Here is a 27,646-nt window from a genome sequence, read left to right on the forward strand (position 1 = left end):
AGTGAGTTGAGTCACTTGGCACCATACAGCGCTCATATGTCAAATTTGCGCTCACAAGTCAAAGCAGAAAAATGGGGAAATCAATGGGTCGTATCACAAAAACTCATAAGTTGGGTCACTCGTATCATGGCTCTATTGTAGGTGTCATTACATCAGTAGTGTAATGTAGCATTAATGTCCCACAGAATTACATATCAGAGGTCTTAGAAGACCTGTCGTCTCTCATCCGAGCAAGCTTCATCAGTCCAGGCAACAAGACTTAGTTGGGACAGACTAGCCTGAGTTGGTGTGGAGAAACTCAACTTTTTTACTCCAAGTTGGAAGCACACCCCAAACCACGGAGCGTATCATTCTTTTGGAATCCAATTTGCAATATTTGTGCCTCCAACAAATAATAGAGAAACATGGCCTCCTTGGCTGTGAGGCCACTTCTCTACCACTTTACAACTGAATAGAATATTAATGAACCGAACAACTCTAGTGGACGGACAGTGACCTCGCTGCCAGGCAGCTTAACGACAGTACTTTTTTGCATTCCAAAGGAATGATACCATCTGAGGTTTGGGGTGTGCCTCCAACTTGGAGAATAAATAGTTGAGTTTCTCCACACTAATTCAGGCTAGTCTTTCCTACGAAAACCATTTGCATGAACTGATGAAGCCTGCTCGGATGAAAGGCGCAATGTCTTCTATGGCAACCAGAACAGTCCAGTTGCGATCGATTCAATGTCCTGAGAATGAAATGACCTGGGTGAATGAGAATATTCACAGGTACATATCAGAGGCTTTATTTCCAATTAGTTGTCAAGCCAACCATGCATACCCATAGGATCGATATAATGTCAATGCAATGACTGCAAAACAGAGACAACTTACGAACACACAGGTCTGCATTTTCATAGAAACCCGGGCAGCACTGAGAGCGTCTCCTGTACATGGTTCTCACACCTCTTCTGTAGGCTGTCTTGTAGCTGATCCTGTATGAGAACAGAACACACACACATACACACGCACACATGCACGTACACACAAAGACACACACACACACACACACACGTTGTCTGATATGGTCTGTGTTACAATGGTAGTTGGTAAACAGCATTGAAATAATGATGTTATTGTGTTTGCATGAAAATATTACCAATACACAGAACAGATTTCCACTCCGAGTTACTGTAAAATATTTTCTTCATTAACAAATGATCCAAACATGCAAGAAGCTCAAACTCAGGCTGCATTACCAACAAGCATTTTGAGTAGACAGAAAAGTCTAACTCACATATAACCAGCAACTTCCCCCAAATCAATCATAATGTAACTAAGGAATATCTACCACAGGAGTAATAGCAGAGGAAAATCCCTTCCGTTCATTCCTTTGATTTCTCTTCGTCACTGGGTATACATATGAATTATTCATTCATTCATTCATTTTCCGTACCGCTTATCCTCACCAGGGTCGCGGCCGTGCTGGAGCCTATCCCAGCTGACTCTGGGCGAGAGGCGGGGAACTGGTTGCCACCCAATCGCAGGGCACATATAAACAAACAACCATTCACATTCACACCTCTGGGCAATTTAGAGTCTTCAATCAACCTAACATGCTTGTTTTTGGGATGTGGGAGGAAACCGGAGTACCTGGAGAAAACCCACGCAGGCACGGGGAGAAAATGCAAACTCCACACAGGCGAGGCCGGATTTGAACCCGAGTCCTCAGAACTGTGAGGCGGATGTGCTAAGCAGTCGTCCACTGCTTTTTCTAAAAAAAAAAAGAAACATCTGCTACATACTGTAGTAATAACTGCAATTGCGGCGACATCAACAATGTACGTAATATGAAACAACTATGAGTCACCACACATATCTTGAGGCATCAGGAAGTAAGGCTTACCCACATCTCTCTACTAGCTTGTCACTCTTACATATAGTATAATCACTCATACTGTGCATGTGCGCTGTGAGGGCTTTAGCCTTCCACCTCCCTGCCAACACACCAATCTGTACTGCAAACAAATTCATCCTGTAATCATTTGGTAGTAACAAGATAAGTATACGGAGAAAGTATAGTTTTAAAGTGCAATTCCAATTTTCAAAACGTTTGTGATATGAAATATATAAATATTGTCACATGTCATGAGAAAAGAGCCAATTCTTTGTTCCTTACACGTTTGCTCGTGATCTCATTAAAATAGTGCAACAAAATATTTAAGGTAGAAAATAAAATTTTATGGTGGCATTTAGAATAAGGTCCCTTTGAAAATGTCATCAAAATATGATACAATCATACACCTTTGGAAAAGATGAAAGTGACCTAAATGTTCAAGTGAGTCTCTCCTTCTCACTCAAGGACGATGTTTTCTGACTTTTTTCCCCTCTTAAGTTCAATGACTCAGCTCTTAGCCAAAGGAGCTTAACTGGTGGCTGTAAAGCTTAATGTGATCATTAAAGCCAATACGCTGACAGTCCTTCATGAAAATGACCACATCAGACAGAGCTGAACTGCCAAGTGTTAGCTAGACTGCAGCGAATGTGTGCCCGTCACATTCAGTTACAGCACTAGTGTACTGTACTATACTGTACATACACCACCAGACAGCAGGAGGGATCTGAGAACATATGATTATGTCTTTTAACTTGATAATCCATGCTAATGCTGACACAAAAATGAGACAGGACTTGTCATGTTATGTCATTACAGTTTTACTCGAACCAGAAGTCAGGATTTTCTTCTTTCATATTTTGATGAACATGAAGATCTTACACATCATTCAAATTTCCTGGATCACATAAAAGTAACAGAGACAAATGAATAAAGAACATTATCATTGCATAAATCCAAATGTTCATACCTGTGTCTTGTGCATTTGAACCAGTTGAGAATGTCAGTGCAGCGAGTATAGTAGACCTGGTCGAATGGATGAGCATAAGACTCTTGGACGCTCACTGCGTAACTAGAACAACAGGATATACAGAACGTTAGGCCCCCTGAAGAGAAAGCATACCTTTCTCACTGAACATTTTTTATAATTATCATATCACCGAAAGAGCTTTTTGTACAGCAGAACCTTTACTTACTTACATATTTTTCCACTGAGAGTTTTGAGGTTTTACTAAAAATTAATCACAGCAAAGACGATGTAAAGGAGAATAAAATGGTATTCAAAACCAAAATGATTGATCAATGAATTTAATCATGCGATTTTTCTTTTAAAACTACAACAATGTGTGGTATTGAAAAAGACCTAGGTTGTGATCCATCCTTGCATTTTCAATTAAAACATTGTTCTGCACTAAAAAAAAAACTCCATTTCGGAAACAGACTAAGAACTAGAACATTTCTAGAAAAAATATAAACTGTCGAATGAAAACTTGCAGCTTAAACAACAAATCTAAGGCTTCAGCTCACATTTCATAGAATCAATCATCAGATGGCATTCGGCTTTGTTTTGTTTTTTTCTATTTCAAATCCAGCATTGTTACTGTCATTTACTTAAACAGTACATTCCGACAGAGCAACTACAGATCTCAAGATGATATCAAATTTATGAATAACAGATGCAAAAAGCCACACATGGTGTGCAGGATTGCAGTGACTCTTGATGTTGTGATAAAATACCTGCACTCAGTGTTGCCCTTCGTCAGAACTTGCACAGTGATTTTATGCTCTAGCCCTGAGTGGTGAGACCACTCAAGCGGTCACATTAGCATCATTGTGAATTTATAGTCTGTCCTCTGGAGTACACTTTTTTCCTTTTTTGCTTGATTACTGACAAACCTGTCAGCCTTGATTTGTAACAGAGATCCATTAGTTCACTGCATTATTTTAAGTGGCATTATTTCATTTTGCATTGTATATTGGAGACCGAGTTCTGGAACCTGACCTCTCCCAGTGGCTGCACACGTTGGGATCATCTGGGTTCAGGGAGGTCACCAGAGAGATGAGGCCGCACAGTCTGAGCCACAGTAGCACTTGGAGGGAGACACCACCGGCCCCCATTGTCGTCCTCCCTCTGTCCTTTGAGAATCCAGAACATAAAAATAAGGAAAATGGTATTTTGTGGTCCCCAACATGCAGATACTAAATACCAATTAGAAGGTAACACGGTAGAACAGTTACAATGCTTCTGACAGCAGTAATTAAATAATTAATAAGTAAGTAACCTCATGCTCAGGTGTAAAACTCAAGGCCCAGGAGCCAAATCCGGTCCCCCACCTCACTTATGTGGCCTGCAAAAGCAAATAATTTGAGCCAACTTTCATAATTCTTGGTTAAATCTGTACTAAAATAACAAATCGTCATATGTAAAACTAAAAATAATGCTGATATATTGCAAGAATTTGTTTTCATTACTAAAGCCCTTTTTTACAGTAACTTGATGGGAACGGGAGGGTTTAAAAGTAACACCTGTTTAACGTTAAAGGGCACTGGAATCCAACTCCCCTACTTTGGCAATATCTATGAATTTTACTCATCATTAAATGCATTCTATTTATCCTACTCTAAAAATAAATATACATATAATTTGTAACATTGTCATTATATTTTATTTTCATTATTTCACTTTTGTCCTTTTCAAGGTGACTCAGCAGCTGTGGTGCGGCGCTCTATTGACCAGCCACTGCTAACTACTATAATGAGGCGATGAAGCATTTATATGGTTTCAGAGTCATAACAGCCCTCTGAGGGAAACCGTACCAACAATGTGGCCCACGGAAAAAAATTGTTTGACACCCCTGATCATGTGTGTGTGTGCGTGTCTGTGTCTTGTGGACAACTTGTGGGGGCATTGGTTTTAATTAATTTAAAGCACTGTGGGTTGCATTGTATGTATGAAAGTAAGAAAAGACACACAGTTGCACGCTTTTCTAGCTGCACAGATTCTCACATCCACTTCAGTCTTTCATTTTAACCACTGTTCTTTACTCTTACGCACTCCAGAGGCTGTAGTAAGTCCAGCACCCTGTAAACATGAAACATCATATTGCTTGAAGTTTGGTTTCAGTTACAACATATGTTGTCACACGAAGTAAGCGACTTCCCAACAGCTGGCAAAAGTATGTCGAGAGATGAACAAAAGATATTTTACCGCGTTGTTAGTCGTCAATTAGTCGACGTTTTAGTTGTGATATCTATTAGAGAAGAATATCGGCACAACTGACTTTTTTTTCACCTGCAACTAAAGAGCGATTCGGCTTCAAATGCAGTGCCAGCGGCCAGCATTAAAAGGCAATCCTCAGGGGTTTTTAGAATGCACTGGGCTCCCTCTACTCCAACTACAGTCATCATCATAATGGTGCAATGGTGAGATAGATATGTAATCATTTGTTTTTATTTGCTTCTATGTCGGTTGTCAAAATAGCGCTACATAATAAAGTGACTCGCCCGGTATTTGGTGCAAGGGAGGTTTGGCACCGATCCGTGCCTTTTTTATTCATTGACCTCCAATCAGGCATACACTATATTTCCCAAAGTATTCACTCACCTGCCTTGACTCATATATGAATTTAAGTGACATTTCATTCTTAATCTATAGGTTAATAGGTTTATTTGCATCAGTCCCTCTCTGCAATTATAACATCTTAAACTCTTCTGGGAAGACTTTTCACAAGGTTTAGGAATGTGTTTATGGAAATTTATGACCATTTTTCCAGAAGCGCGTTTGTAAGGATGATGTTTTCTGACTTTTTTTCCCTCTTAAATTCAATGACTCAGCCAAAGGAGCTTAACTGGTGGCTGTAACTGATGTTGGACGAGAAGGCCTGGCACTCAGTCTCTGCTCTAATTCATCCAAAACTGTTCTCTTGGGTTGAAGGCAGGATTGTGCAGACCAGTCAAAAGTATATCCATATCAAACTTTCTCATCCATGTCTTTATAAACCTTGATTTGTGCGCTAAGGCACAGTCATGTTGGAACAGAAAGGGGCCATCTCCCAAATGTCCAAAATATTAGCCCCTGAGCTCCAGTGAAAGGAACTCTGAATGCTTCAGCATACCAAGAGATTTTGGACAGTCAAGCAGTTTGGAGATTGCTCCTTCGTTTTCCAACATGTCTGTGCACCAGTGCACAAAGCAAGGTCCATAAAAACATGGATGAGAGAATTTGGTATAGATTAACTTGACTGGCCTGCACCGAGTCCTGCCATCAACCTGATAGAACAGCTTTGGCTTGATTTTGAGTGGACAGTGAGGCAGGCCTTCGTGTCCCAACATCAGTGTGTGACCTACTAAATATGCTCATGGAAGAATGGAAAAAAATTCCCATAAACTCACTCCTAAACCTCGTTGAAAGCCTTAGCACAAGAGTTGAAGCTGTCATAGCTGCCAAGGGTAGACCAACATCATATTAAACCATATGGTTTTAGAATGGGATATCACTTAAAACCATATGTCAGCCAAGGCTGGTGAGCGAATATATTTGGACATCTACTACAAGCACAATATTCTGATTAAAATACTTTTATTGGATTTATATTCTGGAGAATAAAACAACTTGTTGTGCTTCAAAGTGTTAGCGTCTTAGTCTGAGCGGTGCGCACACCCGACTAGTGGATGACACATCCGCTACGTAAGGTAATTTCAAGTGTGCAATATTTTTATTATATATTTCAATGACATTCACAAGTCTCAGGAAAACTCCGTGGTCCATGATTAACAGCCAGCCTGATATTTTATGAATTATGCCTCTATGGGGTTTGCCCACTCACTCCCATCTTACGCACGGTGGGGTGGATCAGAAGTCTGGACGGGAGAATACATGGATATGAAAATTGCGCAACACCAGGCGTGTAAAAAAAAGAGCACAAGGTCTTTGAATCAAGCAGTGGTGAGTGGTCAGGCTTTCTCTGCTAGCTTAAACACGATTTCTCCCACATTTACAAACTGAACCTTAATATTTGTTCCCTAGAATTATATTACTATATTTCCAAGAGTCTGTTCTCCACTCATTTCATAGCTTTTCTCTTGGCTGCACTATTTCCAGTGGTGTGTGTGGATGTTCTATTTTTTTCATCCAATCAGATTCCAGCATATACTGTATGTGCTGGCATGTCAATCAAATCTGCATAGGGTCTTCCAGGGCTCGGGACTGTGACCAAAATGGTCGCAGACATGAACATTTTTTAAAGTGTGTGCGAGTAAAAATTTAATCTGGTTGCACTTTCGTGAGTGCATGTTTTAATGCTCCCTTAACACAGTCTCACGATATAAGACATGGTGTTTGAAAGTGGCTGTCTTTTTCACTGCTTTATTCAGTCTCTTCCACCTGCATGCTCTCCTTTCTGAAGAACAAGGCCCGTCTCGTTATTATGAATAGCCAACTGGCGAACACGCACGCACGCACCCATCCCCCCTCGCCACGGCAAGAGCGAGCCTTGCATGGCGGAGTGGACCCCTCCACTGTCGGTCAGGGAGGTGCCACTGAAAAGGGCACAGATGGTACTCATACCCACTCAGATTCATAATGACATGGATCCGCCCCCTCCATTTTTTAATCACCCCCTCTTCCTGAAGTCGGATATCGGTTATTCATTCATTCATTTTGCATACCGCTTGTCCTCACTAGGGTCGCGGGGGCGTTCTGCAGCCTATCCCAGCTGACTCTGGGCAAGAGGCAGAGTACACCCTGAGCTGGTCACCAGCCAATTGCAGGGCATATGTAAACAAACAACCATTCACACTCACATTCACACCTACGGGCAATTTAGAGTCTTCAATAAACCTACCATGCACTAGGCGAGCGCCAGGTGCCCGGGCCCATGGCACAGCCCGAAATTCCTGCTTAATTTATACATTCATTCACATATAATTTTCATTGTTACATATTCTAGTTTCTAGAGATGGTGAATGTTGAGGTTAGGGTTAGTCTTCTTCTTTTCCTTTCGGCTTGTCCCGTTAGGGATCGCCACAGCGAGTCATCCTTTTCCATGTAAGCCTCCTGCATCCTCCTCTCGAACACCAACTGCCCTCATGTCTTCCCTCACAACATCCATCAACCTTCTCTTTGGTCTTCCTCTAGCTCTCTTGCCTGGCAGCTCCAATCCTCATCATCCTTCTACCAATATACTCACTATTTCTCCTCTGGACGTGTCCAAACCATCGAAGTCTGCTCTCTCTAACTTTGTCTCGAAAACATCGAACCTTGGCTGTCCCTCTGATGAGCTCATTTGTAATTTTATCCAACCTGGTCACTCCGAGAGCGAACCTCAACATCTTCATTTCCGCCACCTCCAACTCTGCTTCCTGTTGTCTCTTCAGTGCCACTGTCTGTAATCCGTACATCACGGCTGGCCTCACCACTGTTTTATAAACTTTGCCCTTCATCCTAGCAGAGACTCTTTTGTCACATAACACACCTGACACCTTCCTCCACCCGTTCCAACCTGCTTGGACCAGTTTCTTCACTTCAGAATCAGAATCATCTTTATTTGCCAAGTATGTCCAAAACACACAAGGAATTTGTCTCCGGTAGTTGGAGCCGCTCTAGTACAACAGACAGTCAATTTACAGAACACTTTGGAGACATAAAAGACATTGACAAAAACAATTGCGCAAAAAGATGCAGAGTCCTCTAGCACTTAGAGCAGTTCGAATGACTAATATTGCAATAGTCCGGTGCAATGACCATTGTGCAAAGGGCGCCGAGACTTCAAGGAGTGTATGCAGTTTAAAGTGAGGAGTAGTGCGATCATCTGGGACAATGATGGTTGTGCAAATGTTACAGATACTCCTCAATCCGTGTGCAAATGGAGCAGATGCTACTCTGACATGAGTGGCCAGTATATGCAAATAGTGCAGCATGGCGAGACAACCACAGTGAGTGCACAAGTAATACATAATTGGCCCCACAGAATGTGACAACGAACTCAAGTCAAAAAAATTCCAGCTTGTTGTAATGGAATTATAGGTTAGGTGTTTAAGAAGTTGATCGCAAGAGGGAAGAAGCTGTTGGAATGTCTACTAGTTCTAGTTTGCATTGATCGGTAGCGCCTACCTGAGGGAAGGAGCGGGAAGAGCTGGTGACCGGGGTGCGGAGGGTCCGAGAGGATTTTGCACGCCCTTGTCTTAGTTCTGGCAGCGTGCAAGTCCTCAATGGTGGGTAGGGGGGTACCGACAATCCTTTCAGCAGTTTTGATTGTCCGTTGCAGTCGGAGTTTGTCCTTTTTTGTAGCAGCACCAAACCAGACTGCGATGGAAGAACACAGGACTGATTCGATGACCGCTGTGTAGAACTGTCTCAGCAGCTCCGATGGCAGGCCGTGCTTTCTCAGAAGCCGGAGGAAGTACATCCTCTGCTGGGCCTTTTTGAGGACGGAGTTGATGTTGGTCGCCCACTTCAGGTCCTGAGAGATTGTAATTCCCAGGAACTTGAAGGTCTTGACGGTTGACACAAGGCAGCTGGACAACGTGAGGGGCAGCTGTGGCGAAGGATGCCTCCTGAAGTCCACGATCATCTCTACCGTCTTGAGCGTGTTCAGCTCCAGGTTGTGTCGGCCGCACCACAGCTCCAGCCAGCTCCGCTTCCTGTCGATATGCAGACTCGTCACCGTCCTTGATGAGGCCGATGACAGTGGTGTCATCTGCAAACTTCAGGAGCTTGACAGTCGGGTTCGCTGAGGTGCAGTCGTTCCTGTAGAGAGAGAAGAGCAGCGGAGAGAGGACACAACCTTGGGGCGCCCCAGTGCTGATGCTGCGTGTGGATGAGGTGGCCTCTCCCAGCCTGACCTGCTGTGTCCTGCCCGTCAGAAAGCTGTAAATCCACTGGCAGATGGCAGGTGAGACGCTGAGCTGGAGAAGCTTGGTTGAAAGGAGTTCAGGGATGATGGTGTTGTCCACGAACAGGATCCTCGCGTAGGTCCCTGCACTGTCGAGATGTTCTAGGATGAAGTGCAGTCCCATGTTGACTGCATCATCCGCAGACCTGTTCGCTTGGTAGGCAAACTGCAGGGGGTCCAGCAGGGGACCTGTGACACTCTTGAGGTGGTCCAGCACGAGACGTTCAAAGGACTTCATGACCACAGATGTCAAAGCGACAGGCCTGTAGTCATTCAGACCAGAGATTGCAGGTTTCTTGGGGACTGGAATGATGGTGGAGCGTTTGAAGCAGGATGGAACTTCGCACATTTCCAAAGATCTGTTAAAGATCTGAGTGAAGACTGGAGCGAGCTGGTCCGCGCAGACTTTGAGGCAGGATGGGGACACATGGTCCGGTCCTGCCGCTTTGTTAATCTTCTGTTGTTTGAAGATGCGTCCCACATCCTGTTCATGGATGGTTAACGCAGAAGTCAGAAGTGTGGTTGTGGTCGCGGGTGCGGCCGGGTGGGTGTGTGGAGTGAAACTGTCCTTTTCAAATCTGCAATAGAAGGTATTCAAGTCGTTGGCTAGTGTGCTATTGTTCTCAGCTTGGGGGGATCGTCGCTTGTTATTAGTCAGCAATCGGAATGCATGCCAGACTGATTTTGAGTCGTTCGCGCTAAACTGTTTTTCCAACATTGCTGCATAGATCCTCTTTGCAATGTTAATTTCTTTAGTAAGCTGGTTTCTAGCTCGATTATACAGGGCCCTGTCCCCGCTCTGATATGCATCTTCCTTAGCTTAGCGAAGCTGCTTAAGTTTAGCAGTGAACCATGGCTTGTTGTTGTTGAATGTCCGAAATGATTTTGTTGGTACACAAACCTCTTCACAGAAACTGATATAGGATGTGACAGTGTCCGTATATTCATCCAGGCTGCCAGCTGAATTTTCAAAGACACTCCAGTCTGTGCAGTCTAAACAGCTTTGAAGTTCCATCTTTGCTTCATTGGTCCACTTTTTCACTGTTTTCACTGTAGGCTTCGCACATTTAAGTTCTTGCTTGTACGTCGGTATTAAGTGAATTAAGCAGTGATCAGACGAGCCCAAGGCTGCACGAGGTATAGCACGGTATGCGTTTTTTACCGTAGTGTAGCAGTGGTCTAAAGTATTATTTCCCCTGGTAGGACAGTCGATGTGCTGCTTGTATTTAGGGAGTTCGTGGTTGAGTTTAGCTTTGTTAAAGTCCCCGAGAATAATGAGGGGTGAGTCAGGGTGTTTTTTTTCAATTTCGTTGACTTGTTCGGCGAGCGTTAGCAATGCGGCGTTCGTGTTAGCTTGCGGTGTAATATAGACTCCAGCCAGTATAAACGATGCAAACTCACGTGGCGAGTAGAATGGTTTACAGTTCAAAAACAGCGACTCCAAATGCGGGCTGCAGTGTGTGCTGAGCACCGTGACGTCCGTAGACCATTTTTCGTTGATATGGAGGGATATCCCGCCCCCCTTCGTTTTCCCCGATGATTCCATGTCGCGGTCCGCTCGATGAATGTCGAAGCCGGGAAGCATGACGGCGCCATCGGGTACAGCTTCGCAAAGCCAGGTCTCCGTGAAGCACATGGCCGCGGAACGTCCGAAGTCTTTACTGGTCTTTAACAGAAGATGAAGCTCGTCCATTTTGTTGGGTAGGGAGCGTACATTCGCGAGGTGGATCGGCGGGAACGCCAATCTGTGTCCTCTCTTGCGAAGTTTCACCTGAATGCCGGCTCGTTTTCGTCTGTGGCGCCGCTTCCGCCTCCGTGCGCCGAAAACCGCGGATGCCGCTCCGGTGACTAACTCGGGGAAATAACTGAGCGGATTTTTGAAAGTTGGTGACAGAAAGTCCGGAGTAGCCTCCTTGATGGTTAGCAGGTCTCCCCTTGTGTAAGTGAGTCGTGTAAGGTCTCCAAAGACGGACGAAAAACACAAAAACAAAGACAATACTAGAGAGCGTGTTACCGAGGCGACCACACTGGTAGGCGCCATCTTGCTATCTCTCTATCTGGCCATCCTGACCACACTCCCCATTGCTCTGGATGGTTGACCCATCCATCCATTTTCTACCGCTTATCCGGGTCGGGTCGCGGGGGCAGTAGCTTTAGCAGGGACGCCCAGACTTCCCTCTCCCCAGCCACTTCATCCAGCTCTTCCAGGGGGATCCCGAGGCGTTCCCAGGCCAGCCGAAGGACGTAGTCTCTCCAGCGTGTCCTGGGTCGTCCCCGGGGGTCTCCTCCCGGTGGGACGTGCCCGGAACACCTCACCAGGGAGGCGTCCGGGAGGCATCCAAATCAGATGCCCCAGCCACCTCATCTGGCTCCTCTCAATGCGGAGGAGCAGCGGCTCAACTCTGAGATCCTCCCGGAGGACCAAGCTTCTCACCCTATCTCTAAAGGAGAGCCCGGACACCCTGCGGAGGAAACTCATTTCGGCCGCTTGTATCTGGGATCTTGTTCTTTCGGTCACGACCCACAGCTCATGACCATAGGTGAGGGTAGGAACGAATATCGACCGGTAAATTGAGAGCTTCGCCTTTCGGCTTAGCTCCTTCTTTACCAGAACTGACCGATACAAAGTCCGCATCACTGCAGACGCTGCACCGATCCGCCTGTCGATCTCCCGTTCCATTCTTCCCTCACTCGTGAACAAGACCCCAAGATACTTGAACTCCTCCACTTGGGGCAGGATCTCATCCCCGACCTGGAGAGGGCATGCCACCCTTTTCCGACTGAGGACCATGGTCTCAGATTTGGAGGTGCTGATTCTCATCCCAGCCGCTTCACACTCGGCTGCGAACTGCTACAGTGAGAGTTGGAGCTCACGGCTTGATGAAGCCAACAGAACCACATCATCAGCAAAAAGCAGAGATGCAATACTGAGGCCACCAAATCTATACCTTGGCTGCGCCTGGAATTTCTAGTCCATAAAAGTTATGAACAGAATCAGCGACAAAGGGCAGCCTTAGCGGAGTCCAACCCTCACCGGGAACAAGTCCGAATTACTGCCGGATATGTGGACCAAACTCTGACTCCGGTCGTACAGGGACCGAACAGCCCGTACTTCCCGACGGACCCTCCTCTCCAGCACCCCTGAATAAACCTTACCAGGGAGGCTGAGCAGTGTGATCCCCCTGTAGTTGGAACACACCCTCCGGTCCCCCTTCTTAAAAAGGGGTACCACCACCCCAGTCTGCCAATCCAGAGGCACTGTCCCCGATGTCCACGAGATGTTGCAGAGGCGTGTCAACCAGGACAGCCCCACAACATTCAGAGCGTTTAGGAACTCCGGGCGAATCTCATCCACCCCCGGGGCCCTGCCACCGAGTAGCTTTTTAACTACCTCGGTGACCTCAAACCCAGAGATAGGAGAGCCCGCCTCAGATAACCCACACTCTGCTTCCTCATGGGAAGGCGTGTCGGTGGAATTGAGGAGGTCTTCGAAGTATTCTCCCCACCGACTCACAACGTCCCGAGTCGAGGTCAGCAGCGCCCCATCCCCACTATACACAGTGTTGGTGGTGCACTGCTTTCCTCTCCTAAGACGTCGGATGGTGGACCAGAATTTCCTCGAAGCCGTCCGGAAGTCTTTCTCCATGGCCTCACCGAACTCCTCCCATACCCGAGTTTTTGCTTCAGCGACCACCAGAGCTGCATTCTGCTTGCCAGCCGGTACCCATCAGCTTCCTCAGGAGTCCCACAGGCCAAAAAGGCCCAATAGGACTCCTTCTTCAGCTTGACGGCATCCCTCACCGTTGGTGTCCACCAACGGGTTCGGGGATTGCCGCCACGACAGGCACTGATCACCTTACGGCCACAGCTCCGGCTCAGCAATGGAGGCGTGGAACATGGTCCACTTCGGACTCGATGTCCCCCGCCTCCCCGGAACATGAGCAAAGTTCTGTTGGAGGTGGGAGTTGAAACTCCTTCTGACAGGGGATTCTGCCAGACGTTCCCAGCAGACCCTCACAATACGTTTGGACCTGCCACATCGGACCGGCATCTTCCCCCACCATCGGAGCCAACTCACCACCAGGTGGTGATCAGTTGACAGCTCCGCCCCTCTCTTCACCCGAGTGTACAAGACATGCGGCCGCAAGTCCTATGACACGACCACAAAGTCGATCATCGAACTGCGACCTAGGGTGTCCTGGTGCCAAGTGCACGTGCGGACACCCTTATGCTTGAACATGGTGTTCGTTATGGACAATCCGTGACGAGCACAGAAGTCCAATAACAGAACACCGCTCGGGTTCTGATCGGGGGGGGGGGGGGGCGTTCCTCCCAATCACGCCCTTCCAGGTCTCACTGTCATTGCCCACGTGAGCATTGAAGTCCCCCAACAGAACAATGGAGTCCCCAGCGGGAGCGCTCTCCAGCACCCCCTCCAAGGACTCCAAAAAGGGTGGGTACTCTGAACTGAATTGGTGCATAGGCACAAACAACATTCAGGACCCGTCCCCCAATCCGGAGGCGGAGGGAGGCTACTCTCTCGTCCACCGGGGTGAACCAGGGGGCAATAAGTATACCCACACCTGCTCGGTGCCTCTCACCGTGGGCAACTCCAGAGTGGAAGAGAGTCCAACCCCTCTCGAGAGGACTGGTACCAGAGCCCAAGCTGTGTGTGGAGGCGAGTCCGACTATATCTTCTCGACCTCACACACCAGCTCGGGCTCCTTCCCTGCCAGAGAGGTGACATTCCACGTCCCTAGAGCCAGCTTCTGTAGCCGGGGATCAGATCGCAAAGGTCCCCGCCTTTGGCCACCGCCCAGCTCACACTGCACCCGACCCCTATGGCCCCTCCCACAGGTGGTGAGCCCATGGGAAGGGGGACCCACGTTACCCTTTCGGGCTGTGCCCGGCCGGGCCCCATGGGTGCAGGCCCGGCCACCAGGCACTCGCCTTCGAGCCCCACCACCAGGCCTGGCTCCAGTGGGGGGCCCCGGTGACCCGCGTCCAGGCAAGGGAAAACGAAGTCAATTGTTTGTCGTCATCATTAGGGGTCTTTGAGCCGTGCATTTGTCTGGTCCCTCACCTAGGACCTGTTTGTCATGGGTGACCCTGCCAGGGGCATAAAGCCCCAGACAACTTAGCTCCTAGGATCACTGGGACACACAAACCCCTCCACCACGACAAGGTGACGGCTCAAGGGTTGACCCCAAGTATGTAAAGTCCTCCACCCTTGCTATCTCTTCTCCCTGTAGCCTCACTCTTCCCCCACCACCCCTCTCGTTCATGCATATTCTGTTTTACTTCGGCTAATCTTCATTCCTCTTCTTTCCAGTGCATGCCTCCATCTTTCTAACCGTTCCTCCAGCTGCTCCCTGCTTTCGCTGCAGATCACAATGTCATCTGCAAACATCATGGTCCACGGGGATTCCAGTCTAACCTCATCTGTCAGCCTATCCATCACCACTGCAAACAGGAAGGGGCTCAGGGCTGATCCCTGATGCAGTCCCACCTCCACCTTAAATTCGTCTGTCACACCTACAGCACACCTCACCGCTGTTCTGCTGTCCTCGTACATGTCCTGTATTATTATAACACACTTCTCTGCCACGCCAGACCTCCGCATGCAGTACCACAGTTCCTCTCTGGGTACTCTGTCATAGGCTTTCTCTAGATCTACAAGGACACAATGTAGCTCCTTCTGACCTTCTCTGTACTTTTCCATCAACATCCTCAAGACAAATAATGCATCTGTGGTACTCTTTCTTGGCATGAAACCATACTGTTGCTCGCAAATACTCACTTCTGTCTTGAGTCTAGCCTCCACTACTCTTTCCCATAACTTCATTGTGTGGCTCATCAACTTTATTCCTTTATAGTTCCCACAGCTGTGCATATCACCTTTGTTCTTAAAAATGGGCACCAGTACACTTTTCCTCCATTCCTCAGGCATCTTCTCACGCACAAGAATTCTATTGAACAAGCTGGTCAAAAACTCCACAGCCACCTCTCCTAGATGCTTCCATACCTCCACATGAATGTCATCAGGACCAACTGTCTTTCCATTTTTCATTCTCTTTAATGCCTTTCTAACTTCCCCCTTACTAATCATTGCTACTTCCTGGCCCACCACACTTGCTTCTTCTACTTTCCCTTCTCTCTCATTTTCCTCATTCATCAACTCGTCGAAGTATTCTTTCCATCTTGCTGGCACACAGCTGGCACCATTCAACATATTTCCATCTCTATCCTTAATCACCCTAACCTGCTGCACATCCTTCCCATCTCTATCCCTCTGTCTGGCCAGCCTTTATAGATCATTTTCTCCTTCTTTAGTGTCCAACCTGGCATACATGTCATCATATGCCTCTTGTTTGGCCTTTGCCACCTTTACCTTTGCCCTGTGTCGCATCTCAATGTATTCCTTTCACCTCTCCTCGGTCCTCTCAGTCTCCCACTTCTTAGCTAACCTTTTTCCTTATATGGAAAGAAGATACACCAAGTACTCTCCTGGCTGCCTCTCTGATCACCTTGGCTGCAGTGGTCCAGTCTTCTGGAAGCTCCTCCCGTCCACTGAGAGCCTGTCTCACCTCTTCCCGAAAAGCTGCACAACACTCGTCCTGTCTCAGCTTCCACCACATGGTTCTCTTCTCTGCCTTTGTCTTCCTAATCTTCCTCCCCACCACCAGAGTCATCTTACAAACCACCATCCTATGCTGTCGAGCCATACTCTCCCCTACCACTACCTTACAGTCGGTAACCTCCTTCAGATTACATCGTCTGCACAAGATGTAATCCACCTGCGTGCCTCTTCTGGAAAAAAAGTGTTCACTACGGCCATTTGCATCCTTGTTGCAAAGTCTACCACCATCTGTCCCTCCAAGTTCCTTTCCTGGATGCCGTACTTACCCATCACTTCTTCATCACCCCTATTACCTTCACCAACATGTCCATTACAATCTGCACCAATTACGACTCCCTCTCTGTCTGGGATGTTCAGAAGTACTTCGTCCAGCTCCTTCCAGAATTTCTCTTTCACCTCTAGGTCACATCCTACCTGTGGGGCATAGCCACTCATCACATTACACATAACGCCCTCAATTTCAAATTTCAGCCTCATCACTCGATCTGATACTCTTTTCACCTCCAAGACATTCTTAGCCAACTCTTCTTTTAAAATAACCCCGACTCCATTTCTCTTCCCATCTACACCATGGTAAAATAATTTAAACCCTGCCCCTAAACTTCTAGCCTGTTAAATATATTTTAGAAGTTATCATTTATTTGCTTAGCTTGCATTAGTATTTTGGACGATTTTTAGAAAGGAAGATGTCTCGCCTTCAAGAAGATGACTCAGCATCATCCGATGGAAGGGTTCCTTGACCAAGGACGTGATCGGATGTGGTCGGGGACGTGACAGGTGTTGGTCCCATGTTTTGTGTTGTGACTTGTTGCTTAGAACGTTATGTCTTGTAAAACCCTCCTATTTTCAAATGTTTTGTGTTGTGTCTTGTTGCTTAGAACGTTATGTCTTGTAAAACCCTCCTATTTTCTAATAAATGCAAGAGCGATGGGAGAGATTGTTTAGAGCTTGTTGAGAGGCTGTAAACTGAACAATCTCCCATACGCCCTCCTCATGAGAAAGAGAAACCAGCGTCTTCATTCCTTTTGTGCATTTTTATTGGTGTTGGGTGAGATAAATCCAACATAGCCTTACTGCCTTTCCACCTGTTCTCCTGGACACACAATATATCAACCTTTCTCCTAATCATGTCAACCAACTCCCGAGATTTTCCTGTCCCAACATTCAAAGTCCCCACATTCAGTTCTAGGCTCTGTGCTTTCCTCTTCTCTTTCTGCTGAAGAACCCACTTTCCACCTCTTCTTCTTTGACTTCGACCCACAGTAGCTGAATTTCCAACGGCGCCCTGCAGGTTGATGGCGCCGGTGGCAGACGTTGTTAACCCGGGCCACGACCGATCCGGTATGGAATTATCTGGATGAACGCTCATATTTGTTTGGCAAAGTTTTAAGCCGGATGCCCTTCCTGACGCAACCCTCTGCATTTATCTGGGCTTGGGACCGGCCTACAGTTTCCACTGACTTGTGCCCCTATAGGGCTGCATAGGGTTTGTAAAAATGTTTAAAAAAATGAAAAAAGGAAACAATTATGAAATATTTCACTCTGTGTCCTCCTCATCTCACTTTTTCAACTGAACTACCTAACTTAAGCTTTTGACACTATTATACAAATTTATTGTGATGTACCTGTAACCATACCTGTGACAACTGACAATGCCAGGAATATACAGGAGATAATGCTATCACGGCTGCTGGGCTAATTATGGTACTAGCGTTGGTTATGGTACTTTTATTTTCTAAGGAGCTATTTACTGTATTTGTAAAATATAATATGTTGCTCAGAATACACCACAGAATATGGGTGATTTCTCCATCAGATACATTTATTTTTTATGTTGGTAATTTCAATTAAATGTGTTAAAAAAAGGCAAGAAAATTTATTTTTGTCTCGAAAAAGTATCGAACCGTGAGCCTTAAGTATCAAACCGAACCGAGCTGTGAATTTTGTGTATCGCTGCACCCCTATATATACATTGCCATGAAAAAGCATAACCCAAGTGAATTTAAAATGCTGTTTTTAAATGGAGATTTCATTTATTAAGGGGGGGGGGGGGGGTAAACTATTCACCTAGCCCTCTGTGAAAAAGTAATTTTCCCCTAAACCTAATAACTGGTTGGGGCATCCTCAGCAACAACAACTGAAATCAAGTGTTTTCTATAACTGGCAATGAGTCTTTCACATCTCTGTGAAGATATTTAGGCCCTCTCTTCCTTGCAAAATTGCTCGAATTCTGTACAAATGGAGAGTCACTGCAAAGCAATTAACATGTAAAGCCATCATTATTTAAGTAAGTTAAGTGCCTATATATACTTTTTGTTTCTGATTGACCTACTTGTTTGCTTTTTTATTTGCCATGGCTCAATTGGGAAACAGTGGATTAGGTAATCTGGGACACCTGTGGTTCCCAGGAGTCCCTGCATCACTTGAATCTTGGTTGAAGATCATTCACTCTCTCTCCAGACTTGATAGAGCACAGCCTGTGTTCACTCTCTTGTTTGGTTTTTGGTTTGGCTATGTTCTGTTAGCCTTAAATTATGTTTTCAAATCTAGTTTTCAAACACACTAGCATACATTTTCACTCATCCACTCCATGTACAATTTACCTTACATTTTTCAGATATTTAAATTAATGCCTTAATTCCGGTTTAATTTGTCTTTTCTTTTACTTTAATAAAGCATTTTGGGGTTAATAACACATGGCCGTCTTCCTTTTTGTTATAGCCTTTGAACCGAGGTGATAACACTTGAGTTGAGGAATGAGAGGGGAGCCTCCCTCCGCCTTCGAGTTGGGAGATGGCTGCTGACTGTTGTTTGTGCCTATGCACCAAACAGCAGTTCAAAGTCACCACCCTTTTTGGAGTCTTTGGAAGGGGTGCCGGGCAGCGCTCTCAGTGGGGACTCCCTCTTTCTTCTCAGTAACTTCAATGCTCACATGGGCAATGACAGTGGATGGGCATAATCGTGACAAACGCCCACCACCAATCAGAACCCAAGTGGTGTTCTTTTAATTGGACCTCTGTGCTTGTCACGGATTGTCTATAACACGCATGCCAAATTCAAGGCCTGGGGGCCACTTACAGCCCACCACATCATTTTATGTGGCCTGTGACAGCAAATCATTTATGCCAACTTCCATGATTCTTGCTAAATTCAGTGCTAAAAAGTTCACATCTGATCTGTCAGCTTTGCACATTTTGGTACACGTCTGGTGTGGGGGTAGGAGGGCGGAGACTGGTACTCGACTAGGTGTGCACGGCGCATGGGACCGATGTGCTCGTGCACGGCTTTGTTGACATAAAGCTCCCCTATAAGTCGTCTTGTATTTGTTGAATAGTAGTTTGTAATTATGTTTTGTTAAAAGATCTCTGTGTGTATTGGAAATGATATTGGAATTATCTTATTCAGAAAAGAAAAGAAAAGATATTGGAATGGACCAGCCATTCGGGAATAGTCCCGAAATTCCCAATTTCCACACCACCCCTGCTTGACTTTGACTTGCGCTACATGACATGATTGACATGATTTGAAAATTCCATTTTCAAGATAGTGTGCCTGGAAGAAAAGGTTATTATTTTTTGTATCGTGCACACCGCATGTCTGGAAACTACCACTACGCTACAAGAAGGAATGCAGATATCCACCTCCTGAAGGGATATCCACCTCCTGAAGGGATCTCCAAAGATGGTAAGGATTATGTTTTTGATCAAATCGGAGAAAAGACAATGGCAACATGCAAGGTTTGCAACTCAAAGATAAGAGACACAACTACGACATCTAAATTTATCCGTCATTATGAAGAAACCTAGAGATGCAAGTAATCTAAGTTCACGTCACAATTTTGTACACCTATAACTGGTCAAACGTTAACTAAGCTTCATGTAAGTAATGCACTTAATTGAAAAGACAATAAATTCACAATTTGGAGAGTCAAACCTGAAAACTACACCATTAACAAAACTGTGATTGTGAATGCGTGTGCAAAAGCGTCACAGGAACACAGGTCTGCGGGCCAATCACCATGGATTCCAAAGTAGAGGGATCAAAAATAAAAATGAGAAAAATGTAGTAATGATAAATTTAAAAAAAAAAAGGACAAATCCTTGCAATGCTCTACAAGTGATAAAATTGTCACTTTATTAATGGTTTCATTTGCTCTGGGGCATCATCAGAGGCAGTCCTGGCGCAAATTGTGCACCCTTGGGTTTGGTGCTGCCAGAGATTTGCCTCAGGAAAACTTAATGACCAAACTCTATGCGCCCTGTGCCCCACCCGTCGATTCTACACCCCGGCCCGTTCGTCAATAGGAGCGGCCAGCCATATCTCCCATATCACAAACCACCCCTGAGCACTTTAATGGCCACAGCTGTGAATGAGGTGCTTCACACTGGCCAAAGCACTGGCAACAGCCCAGTCAGCAGGTTGATTCTTGTATGTAAACATGTAAACCTTCGTGTGTGTGTGTGTGTGTGTGTGTGTGTGTGTGTGTGTGTGTGTGTGTGTGAATGTGCATAGTGTGCGTGTGTTTGTGTACGTACATGTGTGTGTGTGTGTGGTGTGTTTGGACTGTGTTAATGTGTACCTGTAAAGTGACTTCAAGGATTTATTTGTAAATACATTATATGTTTGAAGATAATTGTTGAAAACGTGCAAATACTTGGAACGATGTTCTACTGAATTGTTGAGCTATAGCATTAAAATCTTTTCACTACTTCAAGTTCTCTGGGTTTTTTGGATGTGGCTAAAACAAAGCCCAGGTACGAAAGTCGGTCCTCCCCCACAAATGTGCCTTCATTCTGTCATTGGCTATCAACCTGAAAAATGCATCTTTCCTATAGTGGTATGTTTTGTTTTATTCGGGCTACAGTGTCTCCGTTGTGTGAACGCAGACACAACACATGGGGTTGATGAGTTGGACGACCGCGCTCTGCCGGTCCAATCGCTAGCCCGCTGGTTGTCTGGTTCTTCGCTTTGCTCCATTTGTCATGTGTCGGTCCACATAACAGAGACACTTCAGGGAAAGCTGTTTATAAAACAGTGGCGTACATTACTCAGCCTGTGGCCCACACGACAGACTTTTGAGCATACACTGTACAGACATATTTAAGTGACAGGAGAAGGTCGAGCAGGGTGGTTTCAGCAAATTCAGCAGACAGCCCACAGCGTCAGACAAGCTGGGAGGAAGGTATATTTTTAAGTATGGTAAAGCCTCATTTTATATACGTAGCGATTCTTTTTTCATTAACATTTGGCGGGCTTATTAACAACACACTTCTCTGTGGCGTGCCAAATTTATGAGACGTTTTTACTTTAACATATGTTGGCAAAACTGCATTGGTCTATGTCATAAGTTGTCAGAGAGTGAGCTTAGACAGAACAACCATGATTTTGTAAATGCCGGATTTATGATGTTACAGAGAGGACAATGTGATGCATGACTGAAAAGGGACGACAGACATGCCGTTATTTCCAGAATAACTCATTTTGACCAATTGTACTGTATTCAACTTCCATCAGTTTGTGTCAAAGATAGTATGCCTGCTAAAGAACAGTTCACAGAATACTTTCACTTTGAGCAAAATAATTGTTAATTACATTTTGTGTGACTTCATAGTTGTATATTTTAACATTCATCAATATAATGACTTTGATCTACCAAAAAGTTGGGGGGGGGGGGGGGTTCTTAGTCTAGCTGCTGTTAAGAATGTCTCTTGAAAAAAGGGGGCTTCATGAAACATTCTTAACCTGCTGAATTATTTTACATATATTGTGTTTTAGCACTTCTAAGTCCATCATTTGACTTTTACAAGCTCTGACATAGTGTATATCCAGTCACAGAGACCATTTAAGTTGTAAAATACTGATTTGACCAGTAATGTTGACAGTTGCATTGGACAAATGTTGGTCCCAGAGTTAGCTACATTCGTTTTAGAGAACCGCATGTCACCGAACAATGCTATTTCTAAAGGTAGAACCCGCAGCTGGTGATGTGCTGGTGAGTACGAGCTCATTTCAATCCATATGAAGAGAAGAGCTATAGAGTGTAGACCAATGTTTTCTAAAACGGAGGATGTCTGTATTTATGGTTAGGGCATTCAGTCATGAATGGCGGAACACAGACTATAAGCGTGATAATGCTTCTACAACAAAATGTATACTGTATTTACTGTGACCAGTGGAGACCCAAACATTCACCAAGTGACTGCAGTCTTTGTAAAAGAAGAACAATAGGTATATCTGGACCTGAACCTTTATTGAATGCTAAACTTCCACACCAGTTTCATAAAAAATGTGAATCCTAGGTCTTTCCTACAATGTGTCACCAAAGAGCTAATAAGATCTTAATGTAAACCTAGCAAAGCTATCTAAACTCAGAGCTTTAATAAGGAACTGAAGGCTTCATTGACCAGTACACTCCCCTGTGGCCCCTATGTGGCGCCTTAATGATGGACAACACCATTTTGCTCACAGCGTAGGCTTACTCGGTAGTCTCTCTGGGCTCTTTGGTAGATACAAAATTAGGATTTTCATGTGACTGAGATAAGTTAAAGATGATGAAATTCAGAAGCGGACAGTGCTATAAAGGTATTATTAAAATGGGTCAACATGCCACAGCAGAGAACACAGAGTCTTTTAGCAACAGACACAAAAGATACAAGAGAATCTATGAATATATCAAATGGTTCATCAAAGACATATTACCCTACTTCAGATCTTTGGAGAGGCAAATTCTAAATTAACCAAGAGAACTGTCAAACAGGTATATGTTGTCAACACACTCACACTGGGAGTGATTACATCATATACATTGTTCCCTTGTTTTTCGCGGTTAATGGGGACCAGAACCCCCCGCGAAAGGTGAAAAACCGCAAAGTTGGATTTGACCCCCCCCTCCACCGAGGAATTTTCATGGATGTGTATGTGGGTACCAGAATGTTTAAAATATGTAAACAATATTTATACTTTACATATTTGAGACAAAGATTACAACAGTACACATATTTACTTACATTTTTAATTATAAAACCTTATACAGTAATTAACATTTACTTTGTCCTGACAATATTAGTGTCCAAACTCTTTTCCCTGCAACCAGCCATCCACAATGCCAATGCAGTTTTCCATTTTCACAATTCTCCTATTACACGGAGTTACCACATGTTTCGCTTCCTTATTGAAGGTTATTGAAGCAGTTTTGCGGATGTTTGCTTCTTTCTTGATGTACCGCAGTGTAGATTCATTCACGCCACTGATGCATAACTTCTGCCCTCTTTGATCAAACCTAAGAGTTTCACTTTTTCACTGATGGTCATCATCTTCTTCTTCCTCTTCGGCGCCCTGGAAGAAGGTTTTGCAGGGGCACAGCGCTTCGGCGGCATTGTAAAGACTTGCTTAACTAATCAAAAATATTATCGCTGAAACAAAAAAAGTTATTGCGAACACAACAGCGTGGACGAGACTGGCGAGACACAAAAAGGGAAGATGCTGGGTGAGGCTGCGATGATGCGTGCTCTCATTGGTCAATGTCGGGAACCAATCACGCGCCTTTTTTGAGTGCCCGTACAGTACAGGCATGTACAAAGCCTCTGAGTCAACTCATCTCTTTGTTCGGCATGCAGGGAAACCTTCTCTCGCGCGCATCAACATGAAACAACGCGTCTTTCCGCAATATGGCTGCCAATATGGCAGTATTTTTTATTTTTATTTTTTTTTTTTTTTGAATGAATATTTTGGAAAACGAAGCACTGAAGCCGCAAAACATGAAGCACAAAGTGGCGAGTGAACACTGTATATATATATATATATATATATATATATATATATATATATATAAAGTTTATAAACATTACACAACTGATTAACACAAAAGTAAGTTGTTGAAGTTTGAACAGAATGTAAGCGAACCAGCGTCCCATAACGGACACACTGTGCTTTTTGGTATACTTGTTGGTATGAATTATATACTTCACCCCTGCAGTGCGCTACAATCAATGCTCAAATCTAAGCATTTTAGTGACACATTCATGAGCAAACACTGCACCGACCAACTGTCCCGAAAGTGCTTATATTGTCCAAAATCCATCCATCCATCCATTTTCAACACCGCTTATCCTGGTTAGGGTCGCGGGACGCTCTAGCCTATCCCAGCTGACTTCGGGCGAAAGGCGGACTACACCCTGAACTGGTCGCCAGTCAGTCACAGGGCACATTCACACTCACATTCACACCGTCACTGAGTGGGAACTGAACCCACGCTGCCCGCACCAAAGTCAGGCGAGTGTACCACTACACCATCAGTGACTTTGTCCAAAATTCAGAAGTGATATTGATATAAATGTACAATAGTTATCCCATATTTACTGTTATAGTATTGGAAAGCATTTATTCATCAATATAGCCTTGTTTGTATCATGTAAGTTGAAGTTGTCTGTGAAGATGGTTTACACGTTGCTGCTATGTGCTCCCCCAACTTTATAGCAGCAACAGCTGTGTAACTGGGAACTGGGAATAATAAAAATATATATGCTCAGATAAAAAAACAAATACAACATAAATTCAAGTAACACCGAACTGTTCCCAGCACTTGTTTCTGCATCACCATTTAAATGAGAGGATTGTGTTTTTTATCCTGCATCCTCGGTGAGTGTGTCAATAGTTTCTTTCTCTCCTGTGCAGCCTGGGGCACTAACAACCAAGCAATTTGGTACTTGGAAATTACTCAATATCCTGTTTATATTTTGACTGATGGAACACTGTGTCTTCTACAAATATCGGCCTAAACCAACGGTCTCAATTAAGACACAGTTGATAATTCTTAACTGTCAATCAATTTCAATATAATAAGTTAACCATTGACAATGCATAGAATAATGCTGGACTCTCACTGCTTTGAATTCACATAGCTTCCTCATCTTGGGCTCTTATAATGTTTTGTTTGACTTACTGTAATTTCTCGTGTATAATACACATTTTTTTACCCAAAAGATTGTCAAAAGTCAATAGTGCGCATTATACATCAGTATAGGGGCAAATGAAAAAAACTTTCACATTTTATAAGTGTATGCCGGCATCTAGTGGTTATGAAAAAGCTGTACACTTCCATTCCAATATACCAACGCCCCTTAGAGGTTATGAAAAAAGGTGTACACTTTCATTCTAATATGCCACCACCACCTAGTGGTTATAAAAAAAGATTTAGCCTACACTTTCATTCCAATATGACAGGGGTACGTATGACTGTATATGTGTACAGTTGTGAATTTATAAAATATTGTTGTTGTTTTTTTAAATATGACTGATGACTGAACAACAACCATCATTAATTTCTTTATGGTTATGTTTTGTTTAATGATAATGTTTTTCTGAAATGCTTCACCATTTAATTTGAACCCCATTAAAATAAAACATGTGTTTGGTTTGGTCCTTCATGCTTTCTTTAAAGAATTGTACCCATCTTACAAATTCTGCATCGGTAATCAACATATGAACACAACTGTGTGTTTTCCAATTTACTAAATAAAAGTAGGGCTGTGAATTTCAAAATAAGAGCAAATAATTTTTTTAAAAAAAGGTATTACATGTTCAAATAAAGTGCTTAGCTTCAGAACAATTCTTTGAACAAAACTAACGAAATACAGATAATACTTCATGTTTTGATCATATGGGTAGAAGCAAAATCATGCATAGTAAAAATGCAGTATATATCAATAGAAGGGTTTTCCAGAATTTTGAGGTCAATTTTCGGGGTGCGTATTATACATGGGCGCGCATTATACATGACAAATTATGGTAATAGCAATAATTCCCCCCAAAATTATGGTAGAATTTCAAATTGTACAACCTCAGGGGTGATTCCCCTGCATACACTGCAAAAAATCCCTCCACTATAAGTAGAAAAAAAAGATAATTTTAATAATTGACCTGATTTCCCTGGCCTGATGTTTTATTGAGGTTAATGCGTTACTAAAAAAATCGACCATTCTTTCCAAATTTTTGCAGTGTTGATTAACATACACTGGTAAACATTCTGCAAAAGAAACACTGATCAATGTCCAAAGCTGCGTAATGAGTACAAACCACATAATGACCGCTGGTTAGTTTCTTTTTAAAAAAAAGCCTGAATGGGGTTGCTGTCCGCTGAACATTAATAGTTGATGAGGTCTGACTGGTTTCAGAAACATGGGTGCCCCATTTTCCTAGCTTGCTACAAGGACATCTCTGAGTGTACGACAAAAGTGGACTGCACATATTGTGGAAGGCATAAACACAGGGCTGAAGTGAGCACTATGTGACAGTAGGATGATCAAATACGGTGCATCTCCTCACTGCAGTGTTCACAAAAAAGCTCCAATGACATTCAAAACTTCATTAAAGTGATGACATCTCTGCAAGACAGGACAGGACATAAGACACTGCAAGACATGCACCAACACAATGGCTCATCACATCAAATGTCCTGCTTTCTTTGTCAGTCGATTTTATTTAAATCTGACCCCACATACCAGATTTGAATGACATTTACGTCTTACAGAGGAGCTGCGCATAAGGAGGCAAAGACATTGAGCTTTTCTGAAGTTCTTTCAGAACAAACAACTGATGCAAACTCTCGACACCCTAGTCGGCACTTCTCTCCTGAGAGCCCCGCTATGTCAGCTGCGTAATTCATGAGTGAAGTCTGTCAGGCAGTCAAGGTGCTGTTAAGCTAGGGAGGTATTTCTAAAGCCGTGGCGCAACTCACATAAATTAGCCACTGTAATTTGTCAGGCAGGCTGGGCCCTCCACCCACCTTTATATTGATTAAAGGCCAAAGTATAGTGCTGATTAAGCACAGGGCATTTGATGATCGATCCGCGCTGTATCTGGCCGTATGGATTATGTGTAGACTTATATAATATATCCATGAACAATTTGACTGTGCCTGAAAATAACACTTGAAATTTCCTACAGCAATAACATCCATCCATCCATTTTCCGAGCCGCTTCTCCTCACTAGGGTCGCGGGCGTGCTGGAGCCTATCCCAGCTATCATCGGGCAGGAGGCGGGGTACACCCTGAACTGGTTGCCAGCCAATCGCAGGGCACATACAAATAAACAACCATTCGCACTCACATTCACACCTACGGGGAATTTAGAGTTGTCAATTAACCTAGCATGCATGTTTTTGGGATGTGGGAGGAAACCGGAGTGCCCGGAGAATACCCACGTAGGCACGGGGAGAACATGCAAACTCCACACAGGTGG

General features: G+C 44.3%; 1 protein-coding gene across 5 annotated transcripts in view; it reads right to left on the reverse strand.

Annotated features, from left to right (window-relative positions):
• Positions 1 to 27,646, reverse strand: part of LOC133395806 (multiple epidermal growth factor-like domains protein 11) — a 246,997-nt gene that overhangs the window by 193,978 nt on the left and 25,373 nt on the right. For 4 of the 5 annotated variants that reach the window (XM_061665028.1, XM_061665037.1, XM_061665010.1 and 1 more), the window contains exons 2-4: positions 3,878 to 4,011; positions 2,846 to 2,947; positions 876 to 976 (exon numbers count right to left, since the gene is read on the reverse strand). In XM_061665028.1, the coding sequence (XP_061521012.1) occupies positions 876 to 976; positions 2,846 to 2,947; positions 3,878 to 3,993 (319 nt within the window). In that variant the 5' untranslated portion in view covers positions 3,994 to 4,011. The remainder of the gene's footprint in view (positions 1 to 875; positions 977 to 2,845; positions 2,948 to 3,877; positions 4,012 to 27,646) is intronic. The other variant, XM_061665019.1, reaches the window with a different exon arrangement.

Source organism: Phycodurus eques, chromosome 2 (genome assembly GCF_024500275.1).
Source record: "Phycodurus eques isolate BA_2022a chromosome 2, UOR_Pequ_1.1, whole genome shotgun sequence".
Lineage (NCBI taxonomy): Eukaryota > Metazoa > Chordata > Actinopteri > Syngnathiformes > Syngnathidae > Phycodurus > Phycodurus eques.